The sequence below is a fragment of the Pleuronectes platessa genome, chromosome 3, assembly GCF_947347685.1.
Source record: "Pleuronectes platessa chromosome 3, fPlePla1.1, whole genome shotgun sequence".
Classification (NCBI taxonomy): domain Eukaryota; kingdom Metazoa; phylum Chordata; class Actinopteri; order Pleuronectiformes; family Pleuronectidae; genus Pleuronectes; species Pleuronectes platessa.
Window position 1 is genome coordinate 21,805,174 of NC_070628.1, and position 24,188 is coordinate 21,829,361.

The 24,188-nt window shown below is 42.5% G+C and overlaps 2 protein-coding genes across 7 annotated transcripts; one reads left to right on the forward strand and one right to left on the reverse strand.

The window, feature by feature from the left end:
- Nucleotides 1-1,240: 1,240 nt before the first annotated feature.
- On the forward strand, nt 1,241-7,050 carry notum1b (notum, palmitoleoyl-protein carboxylesterase b). Of its 3 annotated transcripts, none has more exons than XM_053419134.1 (12): nt 1,283-1,381; nt 1,412-1,641; nt 2,700-2,752; nt 2,855-2,950; nt 3,551-3,611; nt 4,332-4,390; nt 4,751-4,853; nt 5,026-5,217; nt 5,305-5,402; nt 5,515-5,662; nt 5,778-5,825; nt 6,708-7,050. In XM_053419134.1, exons 2-12 carry the CDS (start codon nt 1,505-1,507, stop codon nt 7,048-7,050), a joined length of 1,338 nt encoding a protein of 445 aa, XP_053275109.1. In that variant the 5' UTR covers nt 1,283-1,381; nt 1,412-1,504. The 3 variants fall into 3 exon arrangements, with proteins under 3 accessions (XP_053275108.1, XP_053275109.1, XP_053275110.1); XM_053419135.1 differs by having other exon boundaries at nt 1,424-1,641; XM_053419133.1 differs by having other exon boundaries at nt 1,241-1,641.
- Nucleotides 7,051-7,836: 786 nt separating this feature from the next.
- tmc6b (transmembrane channel-like 6b) lies at nt 7,837-24,023 on the reverse strand. 4 transcript variants are annotated; one of them, XM_053419720.1, is made up of 21 exons: nt 23,885-24,023; nt 20,184-20,362; nt 19,348-19,478; nt 18,536-18,694; nt 16,977-17,138; nt 16,761-16,869; nt 16,583-16,667; nt 15,687-15,944; nt 14,570-14,784; nt 14,284-14,428; nt 13,814-13,969; nt 12,774-12,958; nt 12,438-12,516; nt 12,194-12,291; nt 11,741-11,836; nt 11,577-11,652; nt 11,045-11,178; nt 9,523-9,699; nt 9,276-9,354; nt 8,589-8,675; nt 7,837-8,492 (listed from the first exon to the last, which is right to left on the reverse strand). In XM_053419720.1, exons 2-21 carry the CDS (start codon nt 20,237-20,239, stop codon nt 8,478-8,480), a joined length of 2,502 nt encoding a protein of 833 aa, XP_053275695.1. In that variant the 5' UTR covers nt 20,240-20,362; nt 23,885-24,023; the 3' UTR covers nt 7,837-8,477. The 4 variants fall into 4 exon arrangements, with proteins under 4 accessions (XP_053275695.1, XP_053275694.1, XP_053275693.1 ...); XM_053419719.1 differs by having other exon boundaries at nt 12,194-12,294; XM_053419718.1 differs by lacking the exon at nt 23,885-24,023 and having other exon boundaries at nt 19,348-19,602; nt 20,184-20,324.
- Between the last annotated feature and the right edge of the window lie 165 nt (nt 24,024-24,188).

Here is a 24,188-nt window from a genome sequence, read left to right on the forward strand (position 1 = left end):
ATTTTAAAAAAAACGCTCAAAAGGGAGGCAGCAGAGGTAGAGACTGACATTTACTGCGGCTAAAGGTCAAATCTACTCTTGGGGTATAGATGATCACCAGAGGTCGAATCATTTTTAAAGATTTGATGCAGTTCATTGAGTGGTGTGGTTGTGTGTGTGTGTGTGTGTGTGTGTGTGTGTGTGTGGGTGGGTGGGTGTGTGTGTGTTTACTTGCATTTGTGTAAGTGTGAGTGTCTGTGAGTGTGTGTGTGTGGGCCAGATATTACTCATGTGGGGACATCATCTATTTACACAGTCACAGTCAAGCCATGGAAAACTTACTGTGTGTGTGTGTGTGTGTGTGTGTGTGTGTGTGTGTGTGTGTGTGTGTGTGTGTGTGTGTGTGTGAAACTCAAAGAGAGAAAAAGAAAGAGAGAGATGATAATCAATAGCCTTCATAGTTAATTCCATGTGTCGGCACACTACCACAACTTGTATAAGGACACGCAACTCATTCCTATAAACATATCTTCGCCAGCCACAAACAAAAGCCACAATGCGGATTTCCTTTTTGGGCACATTCCACCAGAGAACCGCAAAACATGCGCCTGATCATGTTTGTCTGTGTCTGCAGCGGATCCTTATGTCCAGCGGCGACACTTCAAAGGGTAGCGTGGTCATTGGATGAGCCCAACATCAAAGGGATCGAGTGTGTGAGCGAACCGAGCGGAGGGGCGTGCCAGGCATACGCGCGCTCTTGGTGAGAGACCGACGCCCCGCCAGGAGCATCAGCCAACGATAATAACGATTGGCCCGCGAGAGTGAGAAGCACGGGGCAGGGAGGAGGGTTGTTGAAGGGGGGGGGGGGGCTCCAAATAAAGCCCCTTCTTCCTGCGCTGCTCGTGAGGACCAGAACCCAGAGTCAACAGGTCGACCTCTGCGCTGGTGAAGCGGGGGTTAATGACGGATTTACGCGCGCGTAATGACGCATTCCTACTGGATGAGGCGCAGACAATTTGGGGACTTGAAATGATGCAGGAGCTTAATTTGGGGATAATTAAAACAAACAAAAAACATCTGTCAACACGTTGAGGCCCCATGGAGAACTTTGACCTGCCGTCTTTCAGCACACCTTGCGTGAGCGATCGTTTTCAAGAGGCGTCCGTGCGTTTTCAAACAACTCCCCACCTCTGCATTAGGACATGCTGTGTCTGATCCAGACCCCTCGCATCCACTCGAGAGACGTTTTCCAGTAATAGAGATGCAGGGCCGTTGTGTAGCGAGAGGCTTTGCCGGTCTGTCCGCGGTGCGCTCCTGCCACCTCCTGCTGCTCCTCCTCCTCCACTTGAGCGCACCGGTGGAGGCGAGGAGAGTGCGCGGCGGCCGAGCGCAAACTCGCCGGGTGCAGCACCAGCTGCTTCAGCAGCAACAGCAGCTTCAGCAGCAGCAGCCGGCTCATGCGTACGGGGAGCGGACTGAGGGAGCAGAGAGCTTCCCTTTAGACTTTACAGCCGTGGAGGGGAACATGGATAACTTCATGGTGCAGATTAAGAACTTGGCGCAGTCGCTGTACCCGTGCTCTGCGCAGAAACTGGAGCAAGACATGAAGCTGCACTTTTTGAAGAATGCGTCTGTGACGTGCAATGATGGGTCGCCTGCAGGGTAAGTGTCTAAACCTAAAACATAAGTGTTATTTAAAATGACTGTCAGCCGTCATTGTACCTGGAGATTTATTTTGGATAAACCTACGGAGGTGTTACCCAGAACAGAAACTTAGTTGCGCTTCTTTGCACCAAACATCCACCTGCAGTTCACTGCCTTCGTCCCCGTGTCCCTGAGGCTGGGACCACAAAGGATCAAAAGCTCCGATCAGAGAGAGAGAGAGAGAGAGAAAGACAGAGAGCGCGCAGTGCACACTGCCACTGAGCTATAGACTGCGTTAGAGGGATCATGCGCGCTTTCTACGCTTTTCTTCCTTGCAGAGATGACATCTGTTATGGGTGGACCAAAGCTGTTAGGTCTAATATTTAAAACACAAACATGGATGAGGACTAAATAAGTTTTTGACCTTAATCATTAAAGACCCTTAAATAATTGAGGTATAGTCCACTAGATGGATGCGCGCAGTGCGACCAAAGCCACAGACTTATGCGTAACGCAATCTTCTCTCTTCAGACATTCGCACATTATTGACGTCAGTGTAGTTTTTTCCCCCAGAATTCTGTTGTTATTTCTAGCAGCTAGAATACAACAAGGAGGAAAGTACTTCGAAATAAACAGCCCCATCCCTGCAGTATTCCTCTGCATCAGTAATAAAGAGACTGATATTACTTTTTAAATCAGACACTGGATTCCCAATTATGTTTTAACTACTGTACATTTAAATCATGAATCAAATGAACCATTGTGATATAGTGTGAATAGGGGATCCATTACATCACCCAAGCTGTCATTGCTGTGAGTGTGTCTTCTGCCAACAGCATTGTAACTTTCCTCTTCTCATGTTTTTATAAGCAAGTGGAGCTCAGAGGTGAAATAGGATCCTGCAGAGATGTTTAGTGAAGTGATCAGAGCCCAAATCTTTCTTTCTTGTCAGCATCAAACGTAGCATCTCATTCGCAGCACTTGTGTTGTGCTTGTTCTGCATATGTCTGTGTGTGCATGACACAGACACACACACACACACACACTCAGTGACTTGTTTTGGTGTTCTCTTGCAGGTACTACATCAAGGAGTCGAAAGGAAGCAAGAGGTGGCTGCTGTTCTTAGAGGGTGAGAAATAAAGCCGATACTGAACAATAGACAGTGCTCAACACAGTGACAGACAACTGTCCTTAACCTGTTAACAAGTGTGTGTGTGTGTGTGTTGGTCAGGTGGATGGTACTGTTTCAACAGGCAGACCTGTGTCAGTAGGTATGAGACCATGAGGAGACTGATGAGCTCCACCGAGTGGCCACAAACCAGAACAGGTAACAAAGCAAACACATTATTTACTGCATAATCATTGCACTCTGTGACATATGCACAATCACACATGAAAGTGATACACATTTGTGCAGCTCCTGAAAAATCTCCGCACAGCCCCCGCGGGCCTTTTGCCTTCCTCTGGAAAAAAGAAACTTCCCCTGAATGGAAGAGATTCATAGACCTATTTATGTTTCCTTTTAAGCTGAGTTTGCGTTAATCTTTTAAAGTCAGACTCTCTGGTTCTTTTCCCTCCGTCCATCAGGGAACCCCTTGTTTGTTTATGACTCCTGGCCTCCAGCTCCCTCTCTGTGTACACTTTACACTGGTGGCCAGGGCAGTAGCCGCACAGCTCTTCAATGGCTGCATGTAATTGCTGACCAGAGCAGAGAAACTTAATGACTTGTTTACCACAGAGAAACACACACACACACACACACACACACGCACACACACACACACACGCACATCAAGGTCTGTGAATTTTAACAAGTAGCCTCAAGCATTTGATCTCCTTTTTCTCTTACTCTGGGTTTTTGAGTCTGTGATGAGGACATTTGTGCAGAAAGTAAAATTAGGTGATAGATCTCATGTGTTTTTCACAGGAACAGGAATTCTGTCTCCCCAGCCAGAGGAAAACCCGCACTGGTGGAACGCCAACATGGTGTAAGAGCTCACTTCTCCTCTTCAGTTTAGAGTTAATACTCTCCTGTGTTCTGCTTAGTTTTCTCAACTAATCCAGTTTTCTCCACTTACTTCAGTGATAGTGTAAGGTGCACATACATGGGAAAGTACCACGTGTCAATCATAATGTTGTCCAATATTAATGTAAAGTTTTTATGTTCATGTAGTATTTTCATTTTTTCGCATGCTGGTGCTTTATATGACTATTTCCAATTTGTGAAACTCATTGTGATCACTGTGCTACACTACACAGCTATATGACTTGAATAAATAGAAGAGTGGTTACGGATTTATTATTGGACAGAGGTAATATTGTATTTAAAAAACTTTAAAAAGTGAATGTATCAATAATTTTGCACTGTGAAAGGGGATTTACTACGCAGCAAGTGTTTACCATCTACCATTTCTTTGCTTTTACTGAATTTTAACTGTTAATGGTTTATGTTTAATATTTATAATGGTAAGTCGGTTGGTGTTGATTTTGTTAATCATCATCCTTCCACACATCAAAATGTAGTTTTGTTGTAGCAGCAACTTATTATCGTCAGAAAACGAAAAATACACAATGACTGGCATCCTACAGTCCTATATTTTGTATCTTCCAACATTAAACACACAATTTTGTCTACTTTCTGTACAGCTGTGTCATGTTGACTTTACATCTGATTCCACGGTGTCTGTGTCGCTGTCTCTCTCCTGCAGGTTCATCCCATACTGCTCCAGTGACGTGTGGAGCGGAGCCACCCCAAAGACACATCACAGTAAGACACAGTAAATGAGACGACACGTGACTCAGTGTGTGAGCTTGTGTGGCTCTGGTTGTAGATATTTATAGAAAGAATAATCAATGTCTTGGAAATGACAAGGCAGAGGAAAGGGGCAAATTAATAGAAGAGTTAGAGATCAGACAAATCCAATTTATCTATATCAGACATTTCCTTTTGAACTTCCTCCATAACTTACTTACTGAAATGTCATATTATATAGTGCTTTTTTGGATACCAATGAACAACATAACACACACATAATACGTTTTCAGCTGAGTGAGTAATCATACGTTACATTACTAATTACAGATTTTGGATTACACGCTGATAAATAAACAATATTTTTACCGACAGGTGACTATGCGTTCATGGGGTCACTGATCATTAAGGAGGTGGTGAATGAGCTGCTGACAAAGGGTCTGGACAACGCCAAGGTTCTTCTTCTGGCAGGAAGCAGGTCAGTCCTGGACAAACTAGGTGTTTGTGTGTGTGTGTGTGTGTGTGTGTGTGTGTGTGTGTGTGTGTGTGTGTGTGTGTGTGTGTGTGTGTGTGTGTGTGAGAGAGTGTGTGTTGTTACCAAAGAGAACGGCTCAGGTGCACTTCTCTAACCAGACTCCTCCTGTCACTAGTGCGGGCGGCACAGGGGTCCTGCTGAATGTGGACCATGTGGCTGAGCAGCTGCAGTCACAGGGCTACACAGGGGTGCAGGTGAGGGGCCTGGCGGACTCCGGATGGTTCCTGGACAACAAACAGTACAAATTCACAGAGTGCCTGGACACCATCAGCTGTGCCCCCATTGAGGCCATAAAGAGAGGTGTCAGGTAAGGCAGAGATGGTGATGGATGGGCAGACTGGTGGAGGGACAGAGGAGGTCAGGATTCGTGTAGTGATACTTTGGTCTTGTGCAGGTACTGGGGCGGGGTGGTGCCTGAAAGCTGCGGACAGGCCCATGTTGGACAGGAGTGGAACTGTTTCTTTGGATATAAAGTTTACCCCTCGTTAAAAAGTGAGTGAGAAATCACCCTGAACTTCTCCATAAGGCTGACGCAGACATTAAAGACAGAGGCTGGTGAGTTGTAGAAAGTCTGACCTGCGGAGACGTCCTCTCTCCTGTCCAGGCCCAGTGTTCGTGGTGCAGTGGCTGTTTGATGAGGCCCAGCTGACCGTGGACAACATCCACCTGACGGGACAACCCGTCCACGAGGCCCAGTGGAGGTACATAGAGACCCTGGGGCAGGAGCTGAGGAGCACGCTGCGGGACGTACCGTAAGACCGACACACAAACACACCAGGATACACAAGCAAACACATATTCACACAGAGAAGAACTTTCAATAAAGCTACTTCTGTTAAATGTGTGGTTCTGTGTTTTGATTGGCAGGGCGATGTTTGCTCCGGCCTGCTTGTCTCACGAGCTCATAACCAGAAGGTGAGTGAATAAAACTATACTAACATTCTGTTATTGATTCTATACACACAGCTTGTCAGATTAATGAATGGAGAACTGTTACAACATTACTCATCCCTATTTAATAAAATGTAAAATATATAATAAATATAAAAGATAAAATATACTATAGAAATAAACTATAGGAACTGCAAATGCTGTCAAATGCGTTTGTTGTGCCTAGGTAAACATACAACCTTTGTGATGTCAACAAGGGGTGTGTACTCTACACTCATAGTAATTGTCATATTAATACATAATAGTGCAAGATCTATACAAATATTTTGGTTCAGTATTTTTTTTATCAAATTGAAAAGAATCACTATCTATAGAGAAAATAACAGATGGTTAGATTCAAGATTTTTATTATCAAATGCACAACAATAACATTAAGCAGTCGCTGGCAGTGAAATGCTTGAGTCACAGGCTCTCTTCTAGCAATGCTCAAGTAAGTTTAAGGTTAAGTCTACATCTGGCAGAATCAAGTAGCCAGAATGTCACTCAGTAGCTGCTGCCAAGGCCAAACATACACACCCATAGATATCAGTTCCCAAAATGTAATGAGTCTTACCTGGCCCATACTGCATCCTTCTACCAAGTGTCATGGAAATCCGTCCAATACTTTTTGTGTAATCTTGCTTAAAAACAAGCAAACAAACGGACAGGGACGAAATCTTGGCAGAGATACTTCAAATACAAATACAAATAAGTGTAAAAACATTTCATAGAGTGATAATATGTATGATTTCTGCAGCATTTTGAGGGCGAGAGTTGAAATTGTCAAACATCAAAGTATATCCTGTTTCTTCTGAGTCGGTCTCGTCGACCTTTGACCCTCTGTCCCTGTGTCCCCCCCGCCCCCAGCTACTGGATGGACATTCAGGTGAAGGGCACCTCCCTGCCCCGCGCCCTCCACTGCTGGGACCGCAGCCTCCAGGACAACCTCCACATCAACGGCAGCCACGGCAACCACAGCCACCACAGGCACAAGACCCCGCCCATGAGGGGTTGCCCCCAGCATCTGATTGACAGCTGCCCGTGGCCTCACTGCAACCCGACCTGCCCGACCATCCGGGACCAGCTGACGGGACAGGAGATGAGCGTGATCCAGTTCTTGAAGCACTTGGGCTTCGATGTGCAGAAGATGGCTCAGCAGCAGGGCATGGACCCCAGGAGGCTGCTGGGAATTCTGAATAATGGGAACTGAGTGAAGCCACTCTGCAGAGACGAGGGAAAGTGCTGAACATAAATGGAAGACGCAAACAAAACCGATGAGAAAACTGTCAGTTCTTCTAAACTACGAACAAAATTAACTCAGCATTTTAAAAACTGAGCAACTCAAAAACTCTCAAGTGCCTCATGAGTTTTAAACACATATCTATGCCATTATAGTGAGGTGTACACAGGTACAGTGAAAGCTGGGTACAGTGTGAGTGTGTGTGTGTGTGTGTGTGCGTGTAATGTAAATACATGATGTGTATATGCAGATGAGGCTCGTGGTTCTAATCTGAAATAGTCTGATGATTTTCGATGGGGAGGCACCGGCCTGAAAACACCTCTCAGTCTGTGTTGTGGGGATTTGGTGCTCTCTTCTGTCCTCTCTCAAAATCACAATCACAAATCCATCTTCGGTGCTGCTGTTTCCACCATCCACCAAGTATGCTGCTTTTTCTCATTTTGAAAAAATAATTTAATGGGTAATATTTACAAATAAAAGTAACACAGATTTAAGATTTATTACTCTAAAATTCTCCTTCAGGCCACTTCAAGGTGCTTGTGTATTTATTTTTCGACTGAAAATATATTTTATTTAACGTACAGTTAGATAAATGTCTCAAGAATTTTTTTTATTTGCATGTTTGTAAAAAAAAAAAATCCTGTATGCTAACAGTACATATCATGTTCATACTGTTTTTAAGAGTGAGTTTGTTACTAATAATTTATTGTGCTGTAGCTGTTCCCACACTTTACAAAAAATGCAAATACACACCAATATCATGAAAGATAATTTAATTAAAAAAGGTTGCAGTTATCAACTTAAAAAAACAAATTCATAAAAAACATTTATAGTTTAGTTCCTCACACCTACAACAACAAGCTTACCTACAACATGGATACTGACAAAAGGTTATTTATAAAATCAAAAGGATAAAAAAATGTTCACAGTCAGTATGAAAGTGCTTCTACAGGAGATGTTTGAAATCTTTTTGAGCTGGCAATATCAGTTTCAAGATTTTCATAACTATACAGGTGCTCAGTTTGATTTTTAGAACTTAAAAACAACTGCAAACACAGGAGTCCGTTTGACTTCCTCTAATGTGCTGCTTCAGTTCTCAGTTCCTCTTCAGCAGTCATCCTTTCTGTGGACAGTCATGCACAGATAATGTTCTTATGGTTGCTTAGGAAGCAGACAGCTATATTTCATCGGGTAGTTTTGATTTGTTTGTTCGTCCTCTAAAATACTGCAGCCAGTAAAAATACTTCCAAATATAAAAACTGCCAAACGTATAATATATTTGATTTTGGCTGTATTCCTTGCAGCTTCTTTCTGATGATATTCCAGTTATGTTCCCATGGGTGTAAGCTTTTTCCAGACTTCAGTCAGTGATGAGAGAATCCAGAGACGCAGCTGCTTCAACATGAAGAGTCCTTGAAAAGAAACAAAACCGATGTAAATAAAGCTTCAGACACGAGTGAAGACGAGACGCTAAAGTAAAGACAAACAAAGGAGCATCACAGACTCACCTGACTTGAGAGTCTTTGAGTGGGCGTTCGTTTCTGCTCATGGATGGACTGGAGGCGAGTGATGAGAAACTTTTTATCTTCTCCTTCCTGAAAAGAGACAATGAAGACGTCAAAAAGAGGAAAACATTTTTCACTCGAGTCTGTTTTATTAATATCTTTATATTTTAACATAATGAGAAACAGAGATCAAAATAATGTATGCACTGTCTTTTGACTACAAAGCTCTCAGTGGCCTTGCCCCTCATTATATCACTGATCTCCTGATGTCAAACTCTGCTGTCAGGTCACTTAGATCGTTCTCTTAAAAACACCTTTCAATCCCTGCTTTCTTGAGATTGAGCTTTTTCTGTTGTCGCCCCTAAATTCTGGGAGAGTCCACCCCACATTAAATCTTGGGAAACCTGCTAATTCAAAATTTCTTTAGCTTAAACATATATTCATAATATAATTCATATTATATTAAAAATTACTTTTTTAATGTTGCTCTTAATTCTGCTTGATTCTGTGTTATGATTCTGTCGATGTCTATTTTAGTTTTCATTTACATCTTTCTCTTTTTACTTTCTTTTAATCCATACTTATATATAATTGTATAATTTCTTCTTCCCTATGATTGTAAACCACTCTGGCTCAGCTCCTGTTGTTTTAAACATGCTACAGAAATAAATCTTACTTGACTCATCTTACATTTTCTATCTGCTCCTGTAGTAAACTGATGATCTTCCTTTGTCCATCCACCACCTGACTATGGAAGTAGATGACGATCCTGAGGGACACAAAGGGTAGGGTCGATTAGAGCAGAACAACCAGCGCTGGTTCTGGTATCTCAATGATAATGTAGTGAATAATACAGTTTGATGATGTATAAAACACACCAGAGCTGCTGCGAGCTGTGAGTGTGTGTGAGTGTGTGTGTGTGTGCGTGTGCGCTCACAGAAAGATTCCTGCCCCCACAAACAGGAAGAAAGGGTTTTCCACCAAGTAAGAGTGAGCCCTGGCCAGAACGGACAATTTGGGATTATCTTTTTCCAGTTCTTCCACCCAGCGTTTCCCCGCCTGGAACATCGTTTTGAGTCCACGGAATGGACCACATGACGAGGACGGCCTGATACTGAGGACAAAAGACACATGTGGGGATTGTACAAAGTCTCTATTCTCAGCCCACAAAAAGAACCTTCTCAGGGACAGATAAATAGCGCTGTTCATTCAGTTAATCCCCTGCAATTGAGGAGAATTATGTCATGACCAGGAAAACCTCAAACAAAGTTATGACGCATGACTTAGCCAGTGTTTTAAATCCTTGCGAGAGACTTTTAAACTGCAGGTAGAGAATGTAAAGCGTGTTACAGAATTCAGAATTACAGATTATATGGATTAAACTGACTACAAACAAATCAAACAAATGAATCACGATCACATAGCCCCATGTATTAATCTCTGGTTAGTTAGTGACCTTGATTTGTGAAACGCCTCACTGTGTATCATCACTTACATGGCAGCAATAAGCACTTATAAATGACCACACAGAGCACCTTAGTTAGTGGCCATTTCATGGTCAGTCTAGCGTGTGAATGTGACACGGTTGGTGGCTCAAACACTGTTGGTGTTTATTTCAATTAAAATCTAGAACAACACAATTCATGAAATCATGAATTTTATTCAGATTTCACAACACTGCACTACAGTGCAGTGAGATTTCACAACTGTGGAATATTGTGCTGCTTCAAGACACGCACTGAACTCCAGACATTCTCCTGAAATGATCCAGAAGGGCTGCATGTGACAATGCAAATGTCTGAGTAAGTTGCTCCAGACTTTTTCCGAGAGTTTTATTGCCAGCCCCCAAGTAAATGTCTAAGGAATGTCCGAGGTAGTGGGCTCACGTGAGAGTGCAGCAGGATGAAATGAAACGAAATGTTGTAAAGGTAAAGTGAGATAATGCGTCATGTCCTTCCTCCTGCATGCTCTACACAGAAGCCCCCCCCCTTGTCTGAATGTTGTCTAACCCGCACTATCTCCTGCTGCGTTCTATATATGTGAAAGGCAAACTCTGGAAAATGTGTGGACCCAATTGTCCTGACAGTTCATTTCTGTTAACAGCTTAAGTAACAGTAACAATCGTCTAAAGCTCAGTCACAATGATTGGGAGATAAAGGGAATACATACAGTGTTAATGTTACAACATAATCTACCAGAGCTGCAGCTCGGTTGGACAACACAGTGACGTGTCAGATTAAATTGTATTGAATTATGGCAAAAGTGGAGCTGAACGGTTACTGCATAATAGGTTAGAGTCTCCAATAGAACAACACTATGGCTTCAATGAGGTTAGTAAGCACACTTAGTTTTCATATGACCTACAATTAAGATAAAGGGGTGCTATTAATGTTTAAGCGGTTATGATTAAGTCCACAGTGACTTAATATAAATTAATGTACTGTCTGTCGTGTGAATACCTCCACATGGTGTACGTGACACACACAGAGGCACCGAGGAAGGAGGGGAAGCAGAGGAGGGTGATGAAGATGGTGGTCATCTGGCTGACTCTATATGGTTTCCTAGGATTCTGACAGTTCATCATCACACTGCTCTGTGGGTACACAACAACAAAAACAGGCTGAGGTCAGAGGTCCTTGCTTTCATCCCAACTCAAATCTGACACAACTAAAGGACAGCAGAGATTTTGTTATCAAACTGACTCCAAGGTAGGGATGGGTGATATTACTTCAATTCACTCCTGCATGTGTGTGTGTGTTTGTGGTTGTGTGTGTGTGTCTCCCTGTCACTGTCGCGCTTCACACAAACCAACACACTTGCTTGATAACCAAACTTACAGGAAATACCCCCAGCACCCATTTACAATCTCAGGGTACACTAACAAAACCTGCGATGTTGTATCAAGCAACATCACAACTGTTCCTCTCCTTTCACTTCTTTAAAAAAATATATATTTTGTGTTTTTTAATTGAAATCTTTTAGTTCAAATACCTTTTTAATGTAGAAGAGCAGCAGGAGTTTGAGAAGCTGCACTGCAGGCAGGAGAGGAGTGAAGAGAACTCCCAACCTGAAAAACACAACGTTCATCATCATTGCACAGAAACAGTTTGATTCTACTCAGCTCTACCATGCAAACTTAACTGTAAGTTTCGTACCAGGCTAAAGTCTGTCCATAGATCAGGTCAAGGACATTCCTGGCGATATCAAAAACTGGTTTCCTCTTCCTTTTCAGCACCTTCGTAGAAAACAACCTGCAGAGATCAGGAGCAAAGCAGTAGAAACAGAAATCAACAGAGAAATAACTACAGAGAAATTTTTCAAATTATTTTAAAACCATGAGAAAGATATATAAAGCACTTTTCTTAACAATAACACCAAACAGGCAGAGTAGCTCAAAGTAACATGAGCAGAGAAAAATAGAGGGATAAAATAGATAAGATCATAATTAAATAAATAGGATGAGTCACTGTTAATTAGAGCCAATGAAGTTGTAAATGGAAGTCAGAGTGCAGTGAGCAGTAAATCCCTCAACGCGGAGGCTCTAATAGCAAAAGATTAGATAGAGGAAGAGAAATAAATACAAAGAGCTTTTTGATGCATCGACCCACCTCCACAGAAACTCTCCTAACAACGTGTCCAGCAGAGTGAAGATGAAGTCCATCAGCAGGAAGCGATAAAGCTCTTGGCCGACAAAACTCTCCCAGCACTGCTTTGTCAAGACAGAGTCAGAAACAGTCATTAAGTAACACACAGAAACGGAAACTCAAACAATAAGATGAGGCAAATATTCCTTGATGCAGCTTTGAGCAAAAAAATGTGACGGTGACAATGGCGTCTGATCATTGATATTACCATTTGAGTTTCATTGGCCACCCGACCCAGCCAGTGGTAACAGAGGACGATAAGAACACTCACTTTTAACATCAAGTGCCTAAAAAACACAGACAGCAAAAGAGTAAAAACTCTAGAAAAGATTATCAAGAGGATTCACCGCAAACAAGTAGGCAGGTTGAGATTTTTTAAATCAGAGGAAGTGAAACTCTTTTATGAAAGGTAAACTCCAGAGAGTCCAGACCCAATAATTCAGACATTTTCCAGAGTTCATGACTGAAAACTGCTAAACAGCTCTGCATTTTCTTACACCTCAAATTTAACTCTGTGTCTTTCCATACAGTTTCTCTGTTGTACCTGCCGATGGCGACATATGTGCACACAGAGGGTGACTGATAGTCCTCCATCCAGGCTGCGAGGTTGAACAAGCCGGGCAGCAGCAGGTTGATGAGCGACACCACCACGGGCAGAGCCAGCAGGCTGGCCTCATCCAACAAGTGATTCTTGATGGGGAGTGGACTACGAGCTCTGTACTGGAGGTCCTGTGGGGATAAGAGGCAAAAACAACAAATTTGGATGATGTCTTTTCTTCAGTGTCACTGCAGGTTGTTCCCTCAATTTCCGTTCAGCATCTTTTCGATACTGCCACTAGGAGGCACCAGCGAGGCAGCAATTTTCAAATAAATAAATAGAATGACACTCAATGGAGAAATTGCCTCCACCAACGACCAACAATCCCCTTATTTCATTCTCTAAATATGTCAGATATTTTCCATCAAGATTAATGAATTATTCCCTGGGAAAATGGGGAAGATGTTGAAAAATGCTCAACAACAAAATGTAATCGGTTCTTCAGTGACCCACATCCTCACAACACGTTTCTTGGAAATCCGTCTGCTACTTTTTGTGTTTTGAAGACAGGGATGAAAATATACTGTGGTTGTTCATTAAAGATCCCATTTACTTCACAGCTGTCAATAGAAAAATGTCCTCCGTCCACAAAAGTGATTAAGCTTTGTATCGGTCATATTACATCTCCACTCTAGCAGACCAGGACTGCTTTCAGTCCAGAAACAGTAACAAAGTGATTTGAGATGAATGAAGATTAATGTGCAACTGAAAATGTGTATCATGTGGCCAATCAAGTAAACTGGGCGTGTATGTGCCAGTGTAAACAGAAAGCAGATTGTCGACTGTGCAATCAGACGCTTGGCTACAGATAATACAGTATTATAAATGAGGAACAGTGATGGTGACAAGTAATAGCAGGGAGTTATTCTCTTTGAGCATAAATTAACTTTTGGATCTGTTACTGACAGAACGTGTTTACAGTCCTTTTTTATTCCCAGCGAGTTGATGTTCAGTTACCAAGTGAAGAACTGGTGAAAGCGCCTCACCTGGTGCATGAAATCAGAGAAGAAGTAAATGCCGATCACACAGGCAATGGTGCTTGATATGCAGATAGCCCAAGCTATACAGTGGACCATCAGTCTCCACAGATTCTGGCACAAAGTGTTCTTGACATGCTTATGGTTCACCTCCGCTAACAGCTCCTGTAGAGAGAGGAGAAGGAAGGGGAGAGAGAGTGGAGAATATTTTAAGGGAGGGACGGAGAAGAATGCTTTAGATCATCACATTCCTGTAAGTCTTGTGACACAGACGAAAACAAGGTGAGGAAAGGATGTGTTTGTGTACTTGTACCTGTATCTCTGTGGGGACCATTTTGAGCATTGACCTAACATTAGACTCACACGTATGCTTTTCGTTAACGCTTGATGGTGAGCGTGGCTATCGCTAGGTGCTGGCACAACCATCATAATGACTATAATCAGAGTTTTGTGTGTGCGTGTGTGTGTGTACCATGTACCTTGAGCTGGGTGCAGATATTCTCCGACATGAGTTTGACGGATGTTCTCTTGATGACCTTAAAGTCCCAGGAGCAGAAAACCTTCACAGCCAGGATACTGTGAGATTTGTCGATTCTGAAGCTCTGGCCAAACGACTTGGACATGCTGTTGGGAAGTTGCACATCCAAAGCATGCAGAAGATGTGTCATTCAAAGCAAGTTGGAATTAGAAATGCTTCTAATTAACCCTACGATGTTGATGTAGATTTGTTTGGAGTTCGCGCTTCTCTTAAAGACCACTCCATACCTGTACACGAGGATGATACAAGTGATGAAGAAGGCCAGTACTATGGTGAAGAAGTACGCAAGAGGCATGTTGTAGGACAGATGCTTAGTTGGGCAGTCCGGCGTGGTTCCATTGGACACAGAGATGTTCTGCCCTCCACCATCATCCCTGCACTGTTCACGCAGGGTGTAGTTACAGTAGTACCCATAGTACATCACCGTGTCGGAGAAATAGCCCTGAGACAAAATGACATGAACAGACAGCCTTTCATTATCATAATTAGTGAAGTTTAAAATTATCGAACGAACATCATTATCATACTGAAATATTTCTAGACCAAAAGATCCCTTCCAGACATGTTTTATGACATACTGTAAATGCTCTGCTTTGAATACAAAAGTGTCCGATATTTTTCCACACCTTCTCATCCAATGAAAAATCCAGAATCTATGAATGCACAAATATTTTTTCGAAAGTTTAACCACTGGACTGTCTCCTACTTAGAAAAGTTAGTTCCCAGTGAATGTGCACCAGAGGCTTCAGGTTTCTACATCACACTTTTGGAAGTTGCCTTTTGGACCATGATTGCTTTAATGTTGCAGAATCATTCTTGCACACACACTGAGTATGAAGGTGAGCATGGCAGGTACCAGAAGATCCCTTCAATTTAGTTAAAATGAAGAATATGGAGTATCTTGTTAAGGTATAATTAAATGAAGATTTCACAAATAACTAAATACTTGGCTCATCAGCACCACAAGCATCAGAACTAAAAGACTTGGAGGAAATTGCCTCTTTATGTGGACAAGGAAATATTTGGTAGTGGTCAATGGCAGAACTGTGGGATATTCAAAGATAGTTTACCGAGAAACAATGAGTTTGATAATCAAGATTTTAGATCCAGAAGGCAGAAGGAATGGAACCTTTTTTGATCTTCTTTAATCTTTTAATAGTATACATTTTTCATTTTTCTCCATATGGCCCAAGTGCTCTGTATTAATCAGTTAGAATAGAAGATATATGTTTTTGGGCTCTCATCATATTGATTTATGGCTTATAAACACACATCAAGTTTGTCTGGAGATTCGTAGCATGAGAGAGGTTTTGAAACAATATGTCACCACAGAACACTACTTACTGCTCCAGTTAGGAGCTCCAGTCCAGAGAAGGCGCGTCTGTCAGACGGTAGAACTGGAGGATGCACTGCCTGAGGCAGCACCATGAACGCACCCATCACGAGGAACAGGAAGAGGTTGAAGAAGAGTAGGGTCTTAAGAAACAGGAAGTATGAGAGAACTCCTGTGCCAAAGCGCCCGCTCACTCTCTTGAGCGCCATTTGCCACAGCTGGAGGGAGTGCAGGAAGGATAGCCAGCTGTACCAGCTATGTCTCACGGCCTGGGGAGAGACAGTCGGAAAAAGTATATAGTGTACTTGTCATAGCCCAAGAGTACAACAGACTTTATATATGACAATAATTTAAAGAATACAAACTGTATTGATTCGGGTGAAAGCATAATAATGATAATAATGTATGTGTATGTGTATTCAAGAAGAAAAAAAAGTCTTACATAAAAATAATTAATTACAATTTTTAGCAGTAGAATTCCAGTATACGCATATTTGTTGTTTAGCTTTTGTGGGTCTGAGGTATTTGTGTGGGCAACAGAGATATTACACTTGCTTGATAAAAAAAACCAACCCCCATTTACAGACTCAGGGTACACTAACAAACCTGCAATGTTGTATCAAGCAACATCACAACTCTTCCTCTTCTTAAAAAAGATTAATTGAAAATTATTCTTTGATATTGAGTTAGTAATTTAGATAATTTAGTTTTGCTTAGGTGCTGGTACAATAATATGGTCAATATTGCTTAAAAAAAAGTTAATCTATGAGTACTAGATATCTCTGGAAATTAAAACTGGTTTAGTATCTAGATTCTCAATCATAGTTTGACAGACTCTGTGTCTTACTGTGGGGAAATAAATACAGGAAACAAAAGACAGATGAATATTGCCGGTGGTGTAACTTACTATTATGATGTAATATTTGAGTCGACTACAACAGGGGATCTGACTTCCAGAAAATGTGCGTCTCTCCTTTTGCAATGCCAACCTCCTGTGGACAGAGGTGACAAAAGGGAATTAGACTGATAGACCAAAAAACACATTTAATCAAAAAATGAATAATGAGAACAAAGATGTTTTGAACCTGAGTTCACTCTTCTCAGCAACACTGAGCGGCATCGCTCGGAGCATCCTCACTCTGTCGTTAACGGAAAGGTTCTGCAGGTTGTTCACCAAACGTTCCCTTTTAGTCACTGTAAAACATACAGACATAGAGAGTGTGATAAGTGACATGACGCTTCACACAAACACAGTAAATACTCGTCTGAACAATTGGATGGTAGCCAGTGAACCTCCTCACCCTCTGCACCCTCTGCGTCGGTGCTGTCCTCCATGCCGTAGCCTCGTATGCTCGGCCTGGCAGAGCGTGAGAAGTCCCGGATGGCGGGTCGGCTCTGCTTGTGTCTCCGCAGCTGCATGGTCCTGTTGTAATACTGAGAAATGATGGCTCCCCTGCTGCGGCCTGATGGTCAGAGATGGGATCAGATGGGTCAGAGATGGGATCAGCACCATTTCAGGCACAATTGGGAATTGTGTTGCCACTTGTTACAGACAAAGGCTTAAGGTTTAACTGAGTTCAGCAAACATTGCTTCGGGATTTGTCATCTCTATCTATTGTCTTTCTGCAGATTGGAATGAAATGACCAGATCATGACCAAAATATGACAGATATGCATCAGCACTAATGGCTACATCCACAGGACTAGGTTTTCGTTTGTAAATGCATCAATTCTGCTACAAGTACGCCTGGTCTACACGGAGCCACTACGGAGAAGTACGGAAATACTGCTGGCCCCTTTTTAGTTTGAAAACTTTTTAGTCTGGACAAGCAGAGGCGGAAATGTTGAGAGACAATGATGTAAACACTACAGTCATTGCTGATTGGGACATTGCTGTCACAATGTATTCTTCACTGATATGTCAGGCTTTGTTGGGGCATTTTTGTATGGATGGGGATTCAAACTGACCCGGAGCCAAAATGCTTGTGTGGGTAATTTTCATTTGAAAAATGTTTTCAAATAACACAACAAAGTGGTTCAGCGTGAAGCAGTATATTTTAACAGGAAAACTATTTTGACCACGGAGCACACTGTACCATGTAGACTTGGCTGAGAACAGAGGGGTAGCACTGAATCATGAACAGTTATCTACTCTTATTATTCTTCTATTTCTGATGTTGAAAGTCAAACCAGCAAATATATATCATGTGGGGCACAGCTGGTAAATCGGACAGCAGCTATGGAGCACCTGACATGCCCCAGACGCTGACAGGAAGGTCGCACAACAACTGCTTCCCCATGAAACTCTGCTCGACCGAAACAAGTCTGTTTTTACAGCTCAACGTATGAAGCATGTCACTCCTGCAACTGGGTTAAACATTTAATGTTCCACTGAGGCTGAGACACAGTAAGTTACTGTTGTGGTCAGGTAAAGAACAATAAATCACTTTCAAAGACCGCGTAACATACAGCATTATTGCCTATACAATGAATCTTTTTATATGTAAATTTGTTCAGGAACTATGATAAACAGCTTCCTTCCCAGCAGACACTTTTTGCTGAGCTTCAATACGTCTGAGCCGATAGAAGTTATAACCAACTATCTATGAGTTGAGATATTTAAAGCGATTTTTAGACATGATCTCCAGAAAAGGTCAACAAATTTTGCCCTGGACATTTTCATTGGTTGTTGGATGTCTTCAATGAGATGTTTGTATTCTCTTTGTTTTAATTAGTTTTGTGTCCATTGCACATTAGAGACGTGATCAAAACAGCCACTCTGTCACTATGATATATCATCATATCTGTTTGTTTGTATCATCTTCTCTCTGCATAATGCTTTGATCCCTGCAGGACCCACCAATGGTGCGACTGGGCATGGACGACAGGATCTTCATGGTGGCCGAGGACCAGCGTTCCCCAGGGTCTCTGGCTTCATCATCTGCCCATTCACCCTCTCTTCCTCGTGTCCTCCTTTCCCTAAGATCATGTCCAGGGCTGGACAGGTAAGGCACAATATCTGTGGAATAAAAGTTATAAACAAAAATATGGCAATAAGTTTAAACTCAGATTTTGTTGAGAATGACCACAGGTATTGTCAGATGATATTTAGACACAAAAATATGACCATGGTTATCTAAAATCTTTATTTTACTCAAAACATTAGAATTTGAATATTTAAACCAAATCCCAATACGACTATCAACAAATTTCCAAATATCTTATCTTATGTAGGGACAAGGTTTGACGGCATTTTAGCAAATTCAAATCCAGTATCAAATGCATGGGAATTTGGATCCTCTCAAATCCATGATTGGATCTTATTATGTTTAAATTTGTGACACTTTTGTTTGTTGACAAATTAAAAACCTGTGTTTGACAACAGCCTAATCAATGTTCACAAACTGTACCTTCAACCTTGAACTGAGATGATATAGGACATTTTTAAGGAAGATAGGGATAGATAGAAATTAGTTTTATTAGATTTGTCAATGTCGGAGGGATGAATCAGAGGACATTGCTGACCACGATCCAAAATGAGACCTGCTGTCTGAACCCAGCCATCTTATATGTTTCATTCAGATTAGAATCACATAACACACAGCTCTTATATAAATCCAGCCCTTGACATGTAGACATGCAGCTGTGTGTGCTGTTTAAAACGCACAGTACCTCGACCCTCTTCGTCCAGTTCTCTCTGCAGCTCCTGTAGCTCGTAGGCATCAGACCGTCCTCCATGCTGGCTCTGCTCTTCTATCAGCTGGTTGAATGAGTCATGAACCCCTTCCTCATCCACTGGACTCCTGACGGGAGGACAAACGGACATGAAGACTGGATGCCATGACAGGAAATAGGAGGATAGTGGCTCATCTGGATTCAAAGAGGCATTCCAATACAGATCCACGCTGCTCTGTTTACTGTGAGTCACTGACAACAACACACAGACACTACAGATCAAACACAACGGCGTAAACAATCTCATGGGAGCAAACAGCAACCAAACAACCCAAGAGGAGAGTATGAGGTCATTTTCATTCGACTGGGAGCAGTACAGCTTTTCAAAGACTGCCTTCAGTGTGATCTTCTTCCTGTGTTATCTACAATCCAAAGCCCACCACACCCAGTATCTCTGTCTTACAACAAGAAGAAAAAAAAACACAACAAGTCCAGTTCCCTCTGACTTAGTACTTTTACAAAGTTAGCACAGGAAGAGCGACACACAGGGGCCAATCAGTCCTGTTTTCAAATGGAGTCATTCACTCACAGAGGGGCCAACTGCAGTCTTTTCTCTGAAGAAAATGGTGTGGAAGTTAGAAGTTGTTCACTTTGGTTTGAAAAGAAAAAAACATGGAAGCCTTTGGGACAGTTTCCCTTCTGACCCGCCCTCTCGCTCAGGGTCCACTATTCTCTCGGCCTCCTCAAGCAGCGCGAGATAAGCAGACAGCTGACAGCAGCCAAGCTAAACAGAAAACCGGAAAAACAGGCCAGACGCGAACTTTGACACTTACTCCAGTCCAGCTTCCATGAGAGGGTGGTTCAGGTCCAAGTTAGCGTTTCGGGCCATTCTTCTTCTTCTCTCCCCTCCCCGACAGTTCAGATCTGTGCGGACGTCAGTCACGAATCGCTGAGGGATCACACCCTCACCTGCTCAGAGCGCGATCCACTCCCACCATGGTGTTTTCTCTACCTGAGAGAGGCGGGGAAAGGCAGGGCGATGAGCGAGTTACAGGAAGAAGGGGAAAAAAACATGCGAAGCTAACTTCCTTGGAATTTTAACGCTCTGGTCATGTCACTGCTTGTCCTGCACAGCGTTTTAAACAGCGTTTTGAGTAAATGTATGAATACATGACTATGTGGTCATGTATACATGTGGCACTTCCAGCCTGAGGCCCTGTTTACACTTCATACTAATATGCAACCTTTATCTTGGTAAAGATAAAAATGTATAATAGTCAACAACCCTTGCATGTAAGAGTAGCTCTGTTTAACACTTTATGTATATTTTTTCCTGCAGTTAACATTCAGTGGCCTTGACTGGAATTGAGAGGTGTCCATTTTTGTCGTGAAGTTGTCTTGTCATGAGGAATTACGTAATTCTGTCCAGAAACCACTGCGGCACCGCTTGTGATGGGGACCGTGGTCAGAGTCAGATGGTGCAGTGTCACCAGTGAAATGAATATTTATAGACAGCGACAGAGCAATGCATTGTGACATTCATTGTGTCATATGGACGATTTCGAGGAAGCGTGCTGCTTCTTGTGTTTGTGTGTTTTTTTAATGACCTGAAATTTGCTCCAAAAATTCGCCCACAGTTATGAGCAACAACTGCATACAACATTTTCCTCAGAGCCCCAGTGAGGACGTGTCCTGAGGTTTTAAAAACATAAATCACACAAGCCATAAAACAAGGCACTAGTTGAGTGTTTGACTTTCTGGTCAATTAAATCCAGATATTCATTAGTGGCTAATAAAACCTAAAAAAAACACAATCTAAAGCTGTAAATTCTTCTCCTTGGGATCAAGGCTGCGACAAAACCCTTTCAAGTCTAATGAGAACTGGCTCTGGACGATAGATGAACATTTGCCTATACAGCTAACTCTGGCTCATCTACAGTATTTTCTCTGTTGATCAATGAGCACTGTCTCAATAATGTGAAATAATTTAAAATAAACTTGAAAAGCTTCTATGAGTATTTCAGCAGAATCAATTATTTAGAGAGACATAAACAACGGTATTGAATGATGACCATTTACTGTGAAGTAGCACTGTCTGCTAAAAGGCTGAATTAGTCTGAATTATCTGAACTGCATTTCTAGAGACATCAATTGGCCGCTTCTGTAAAAAGCCAGAAGAAAGCAATTAGAATTTTTTCATGAGATGGATAACTGGTCTAAGTACATAAAAATGTTTAGTCTCTGCTTAAGTTTCAAAAATCCCGTAAACACTTCCTGTTTACATGCATGAGTTCTACAGTCAACTAACCTTCAAACTGCATATGAAAGCGTTTGTCAGAAAAATCCCCTTTAAACTGATCTGTTGCTTCACCACTAACCAGCTCAGTCTTTCCCAGACACCAGTTTCACACAGGACTGTATCCACTCATAGTCACTTCAAGAAACCCAAGATAAAAGGCATCCGCTATACGTCACAGGTACAAACTGGATGTTTTTCTGTTTACTGCGAGTGTGCAGAGTGCACTGACGCAATAGCAACATGCAGTGAGAGCGTGTTGTAACGATTATACATTGTGTGTGTGTGTTTTAGACACCAGACACCTGGGTTTTTTAGTCAAGGCGGAGGGCTTTCTGGTTCTGGTCCTGAGTGAATATGATATCAGCAGCGTTACATAAAGCAGGGCGCAGCTCTGAAGACCAGCCAACACGCTGACTACATGACTTAAAAATGTCATTCTGCCACCATGAGCCTTAATCCTTCTCTTGAGCTCAATCTTTTCCGGCCTTCTTATACTGAACACTCCACTGCACACATCTGCTTCTTCTTTTCTCAGCACCTGAGGACTCAACGGTCGAATTACAATATTCTTTTAGTGCCTGTTTCCTAGTCCATTTATTCCTTTAAGTGAATCTCTTTTTGTGCAAAATCTTTACGCACAACAGAAAACCTGGAGTCCCAAGTCCTTCTCTATACGAGAGTGAGTGTTCAGCCGCGCTTTGTGTCTTATCTTGATGTCTGAATATTAGATCACTAAGACTGAGGCAGTCCCCTGAGACTGTACAGGCAGGGGATGAGATTGTGGGAGGGGGACAAACGCTCAACAGAGCTGGACCGGGGGTCAGAGTTGAGCTGCATGACTGCCAAAATCAAATATGCTGGGAAACCAAGCAGGGGACAACAGAATACAGTGTGTTTCTGTGTGGGTTTAAGTTGGGTCACTTACAAGTTCATTGGGGACCTTTTTTTTGCTTCAAAAGATGTAATATGGACTTTGGGACAAAGTCACGGTAGAGCTGCAAGATTTCTAGCAGGGTAGTATATTAAAGTCACAAAGATGTGAGGCAATGTGGACAAAAGAGAAGGCGGTTATCAGTAGATATAAGGTCAAAGCATATGGGTGTGCAAGAATCTGTCCACGCCGGACAGCTCTCAACAACTGCAAGGCAAACAGTTCCCAATTGTGCTGACAAAAGCTAACAAAGGGATCAGGGCGGCACCGAGCCACAGTAAACACACACAGCACTGAGGCGAGTATTTCAGTACCCCGATCTTTTCAGATAAGCATCACAGTTGAATCCCTGTGAAATGTGGCTATGACAGAGAGAGGAGGAAGAGGGATTCAAAATCTGGAAGTCAATGCTTTAGTGCAAGGGAAGAAAAGAGCAGGCAGGGAAAACAGAACCAAACCGAGCACCACTAACAGGGGAGAAATAAGAGCAAGCAAGAGGAGAGCTGCTTTCAATTAAAACAACTCTGCTGTATATATTAGGCACACAGTACACGTGCACAAGTACAGAGTTACTGAGGGCCATAACACTGCATGCCACTCGGCCTTCATTCAGAGAAACCGCACATCAAATTATAGGTTCACTGCTGCCAACATCCAAGACACTGGAAATGTGTGTGCTATGATACAGAAATATATTTGTATCTATGTATCTATACATTGATATAGATAGGCCCAAACTAAACACACACAAACGTATATGAACCCAAATATATACACACATCTATGTATGTGTTTAAGTATGTGCGTGCAGACAGTTAGTTTGAGGGTTAAGACTTGGTTTGAGGGTTAGGCATTATGACAAATGTATCGCCTCAAAACTGAAGAGAGACAAGTGTGTGTGTGTGTGTGTGTGTGTGTGTGTGTGTGTTGGTGGGGGGTGGGAGTAAAAATAGGGATCAACAAACCCCTAGTCTTTGCCCGAGAGACAACAAAAACTCACACAACCGAAACACTGAAGTAGAAACACATTTCTGCAGACAACACTGCTGAACAAACTGTGAAGTCAGAAAGACACAACAGACTGACGCGGTTTAAACTCTATCAGGCACTTCTCTACTTCTAACCACTTTCCTAACCACTCGCTTCTCCGACCAGCGGCAGCGGCACACTGCGGACATGTCAACCTGCCTCACGAGCTTCTCGCGAGCTGACACACGCAGAACTCCGCGGTGACCGAAGACATGTGTGTTGTTATTGAACCGAGAGGACGCTTGAACACAAACAGGTAAACACGGTCCACTCACCAGTTCGGCGGATTCACTCAACTCTCCGTAACTTTGTCACAATAGAGTGCGCGCTCGGGCCGGACAGAGTGCGGGACAAACCATCTTCTCAGAGGGGCGTCCGGGTCATTTATAACGACAGCAGCCACGCCGAGAGGTGAGGTGTCGCTCACATGGTACAGTCAATCTTATAATTTAAATATTAGTTTCACTCTCATCTTAAGGAACGATTTTAACCCGCAGCATCATCTAGCGAGGGTGAGGTAGCATCTATTTGACCCCCCTACAAATGTGGTATTCATGGCACAGTCCAATTGAGGCTTGA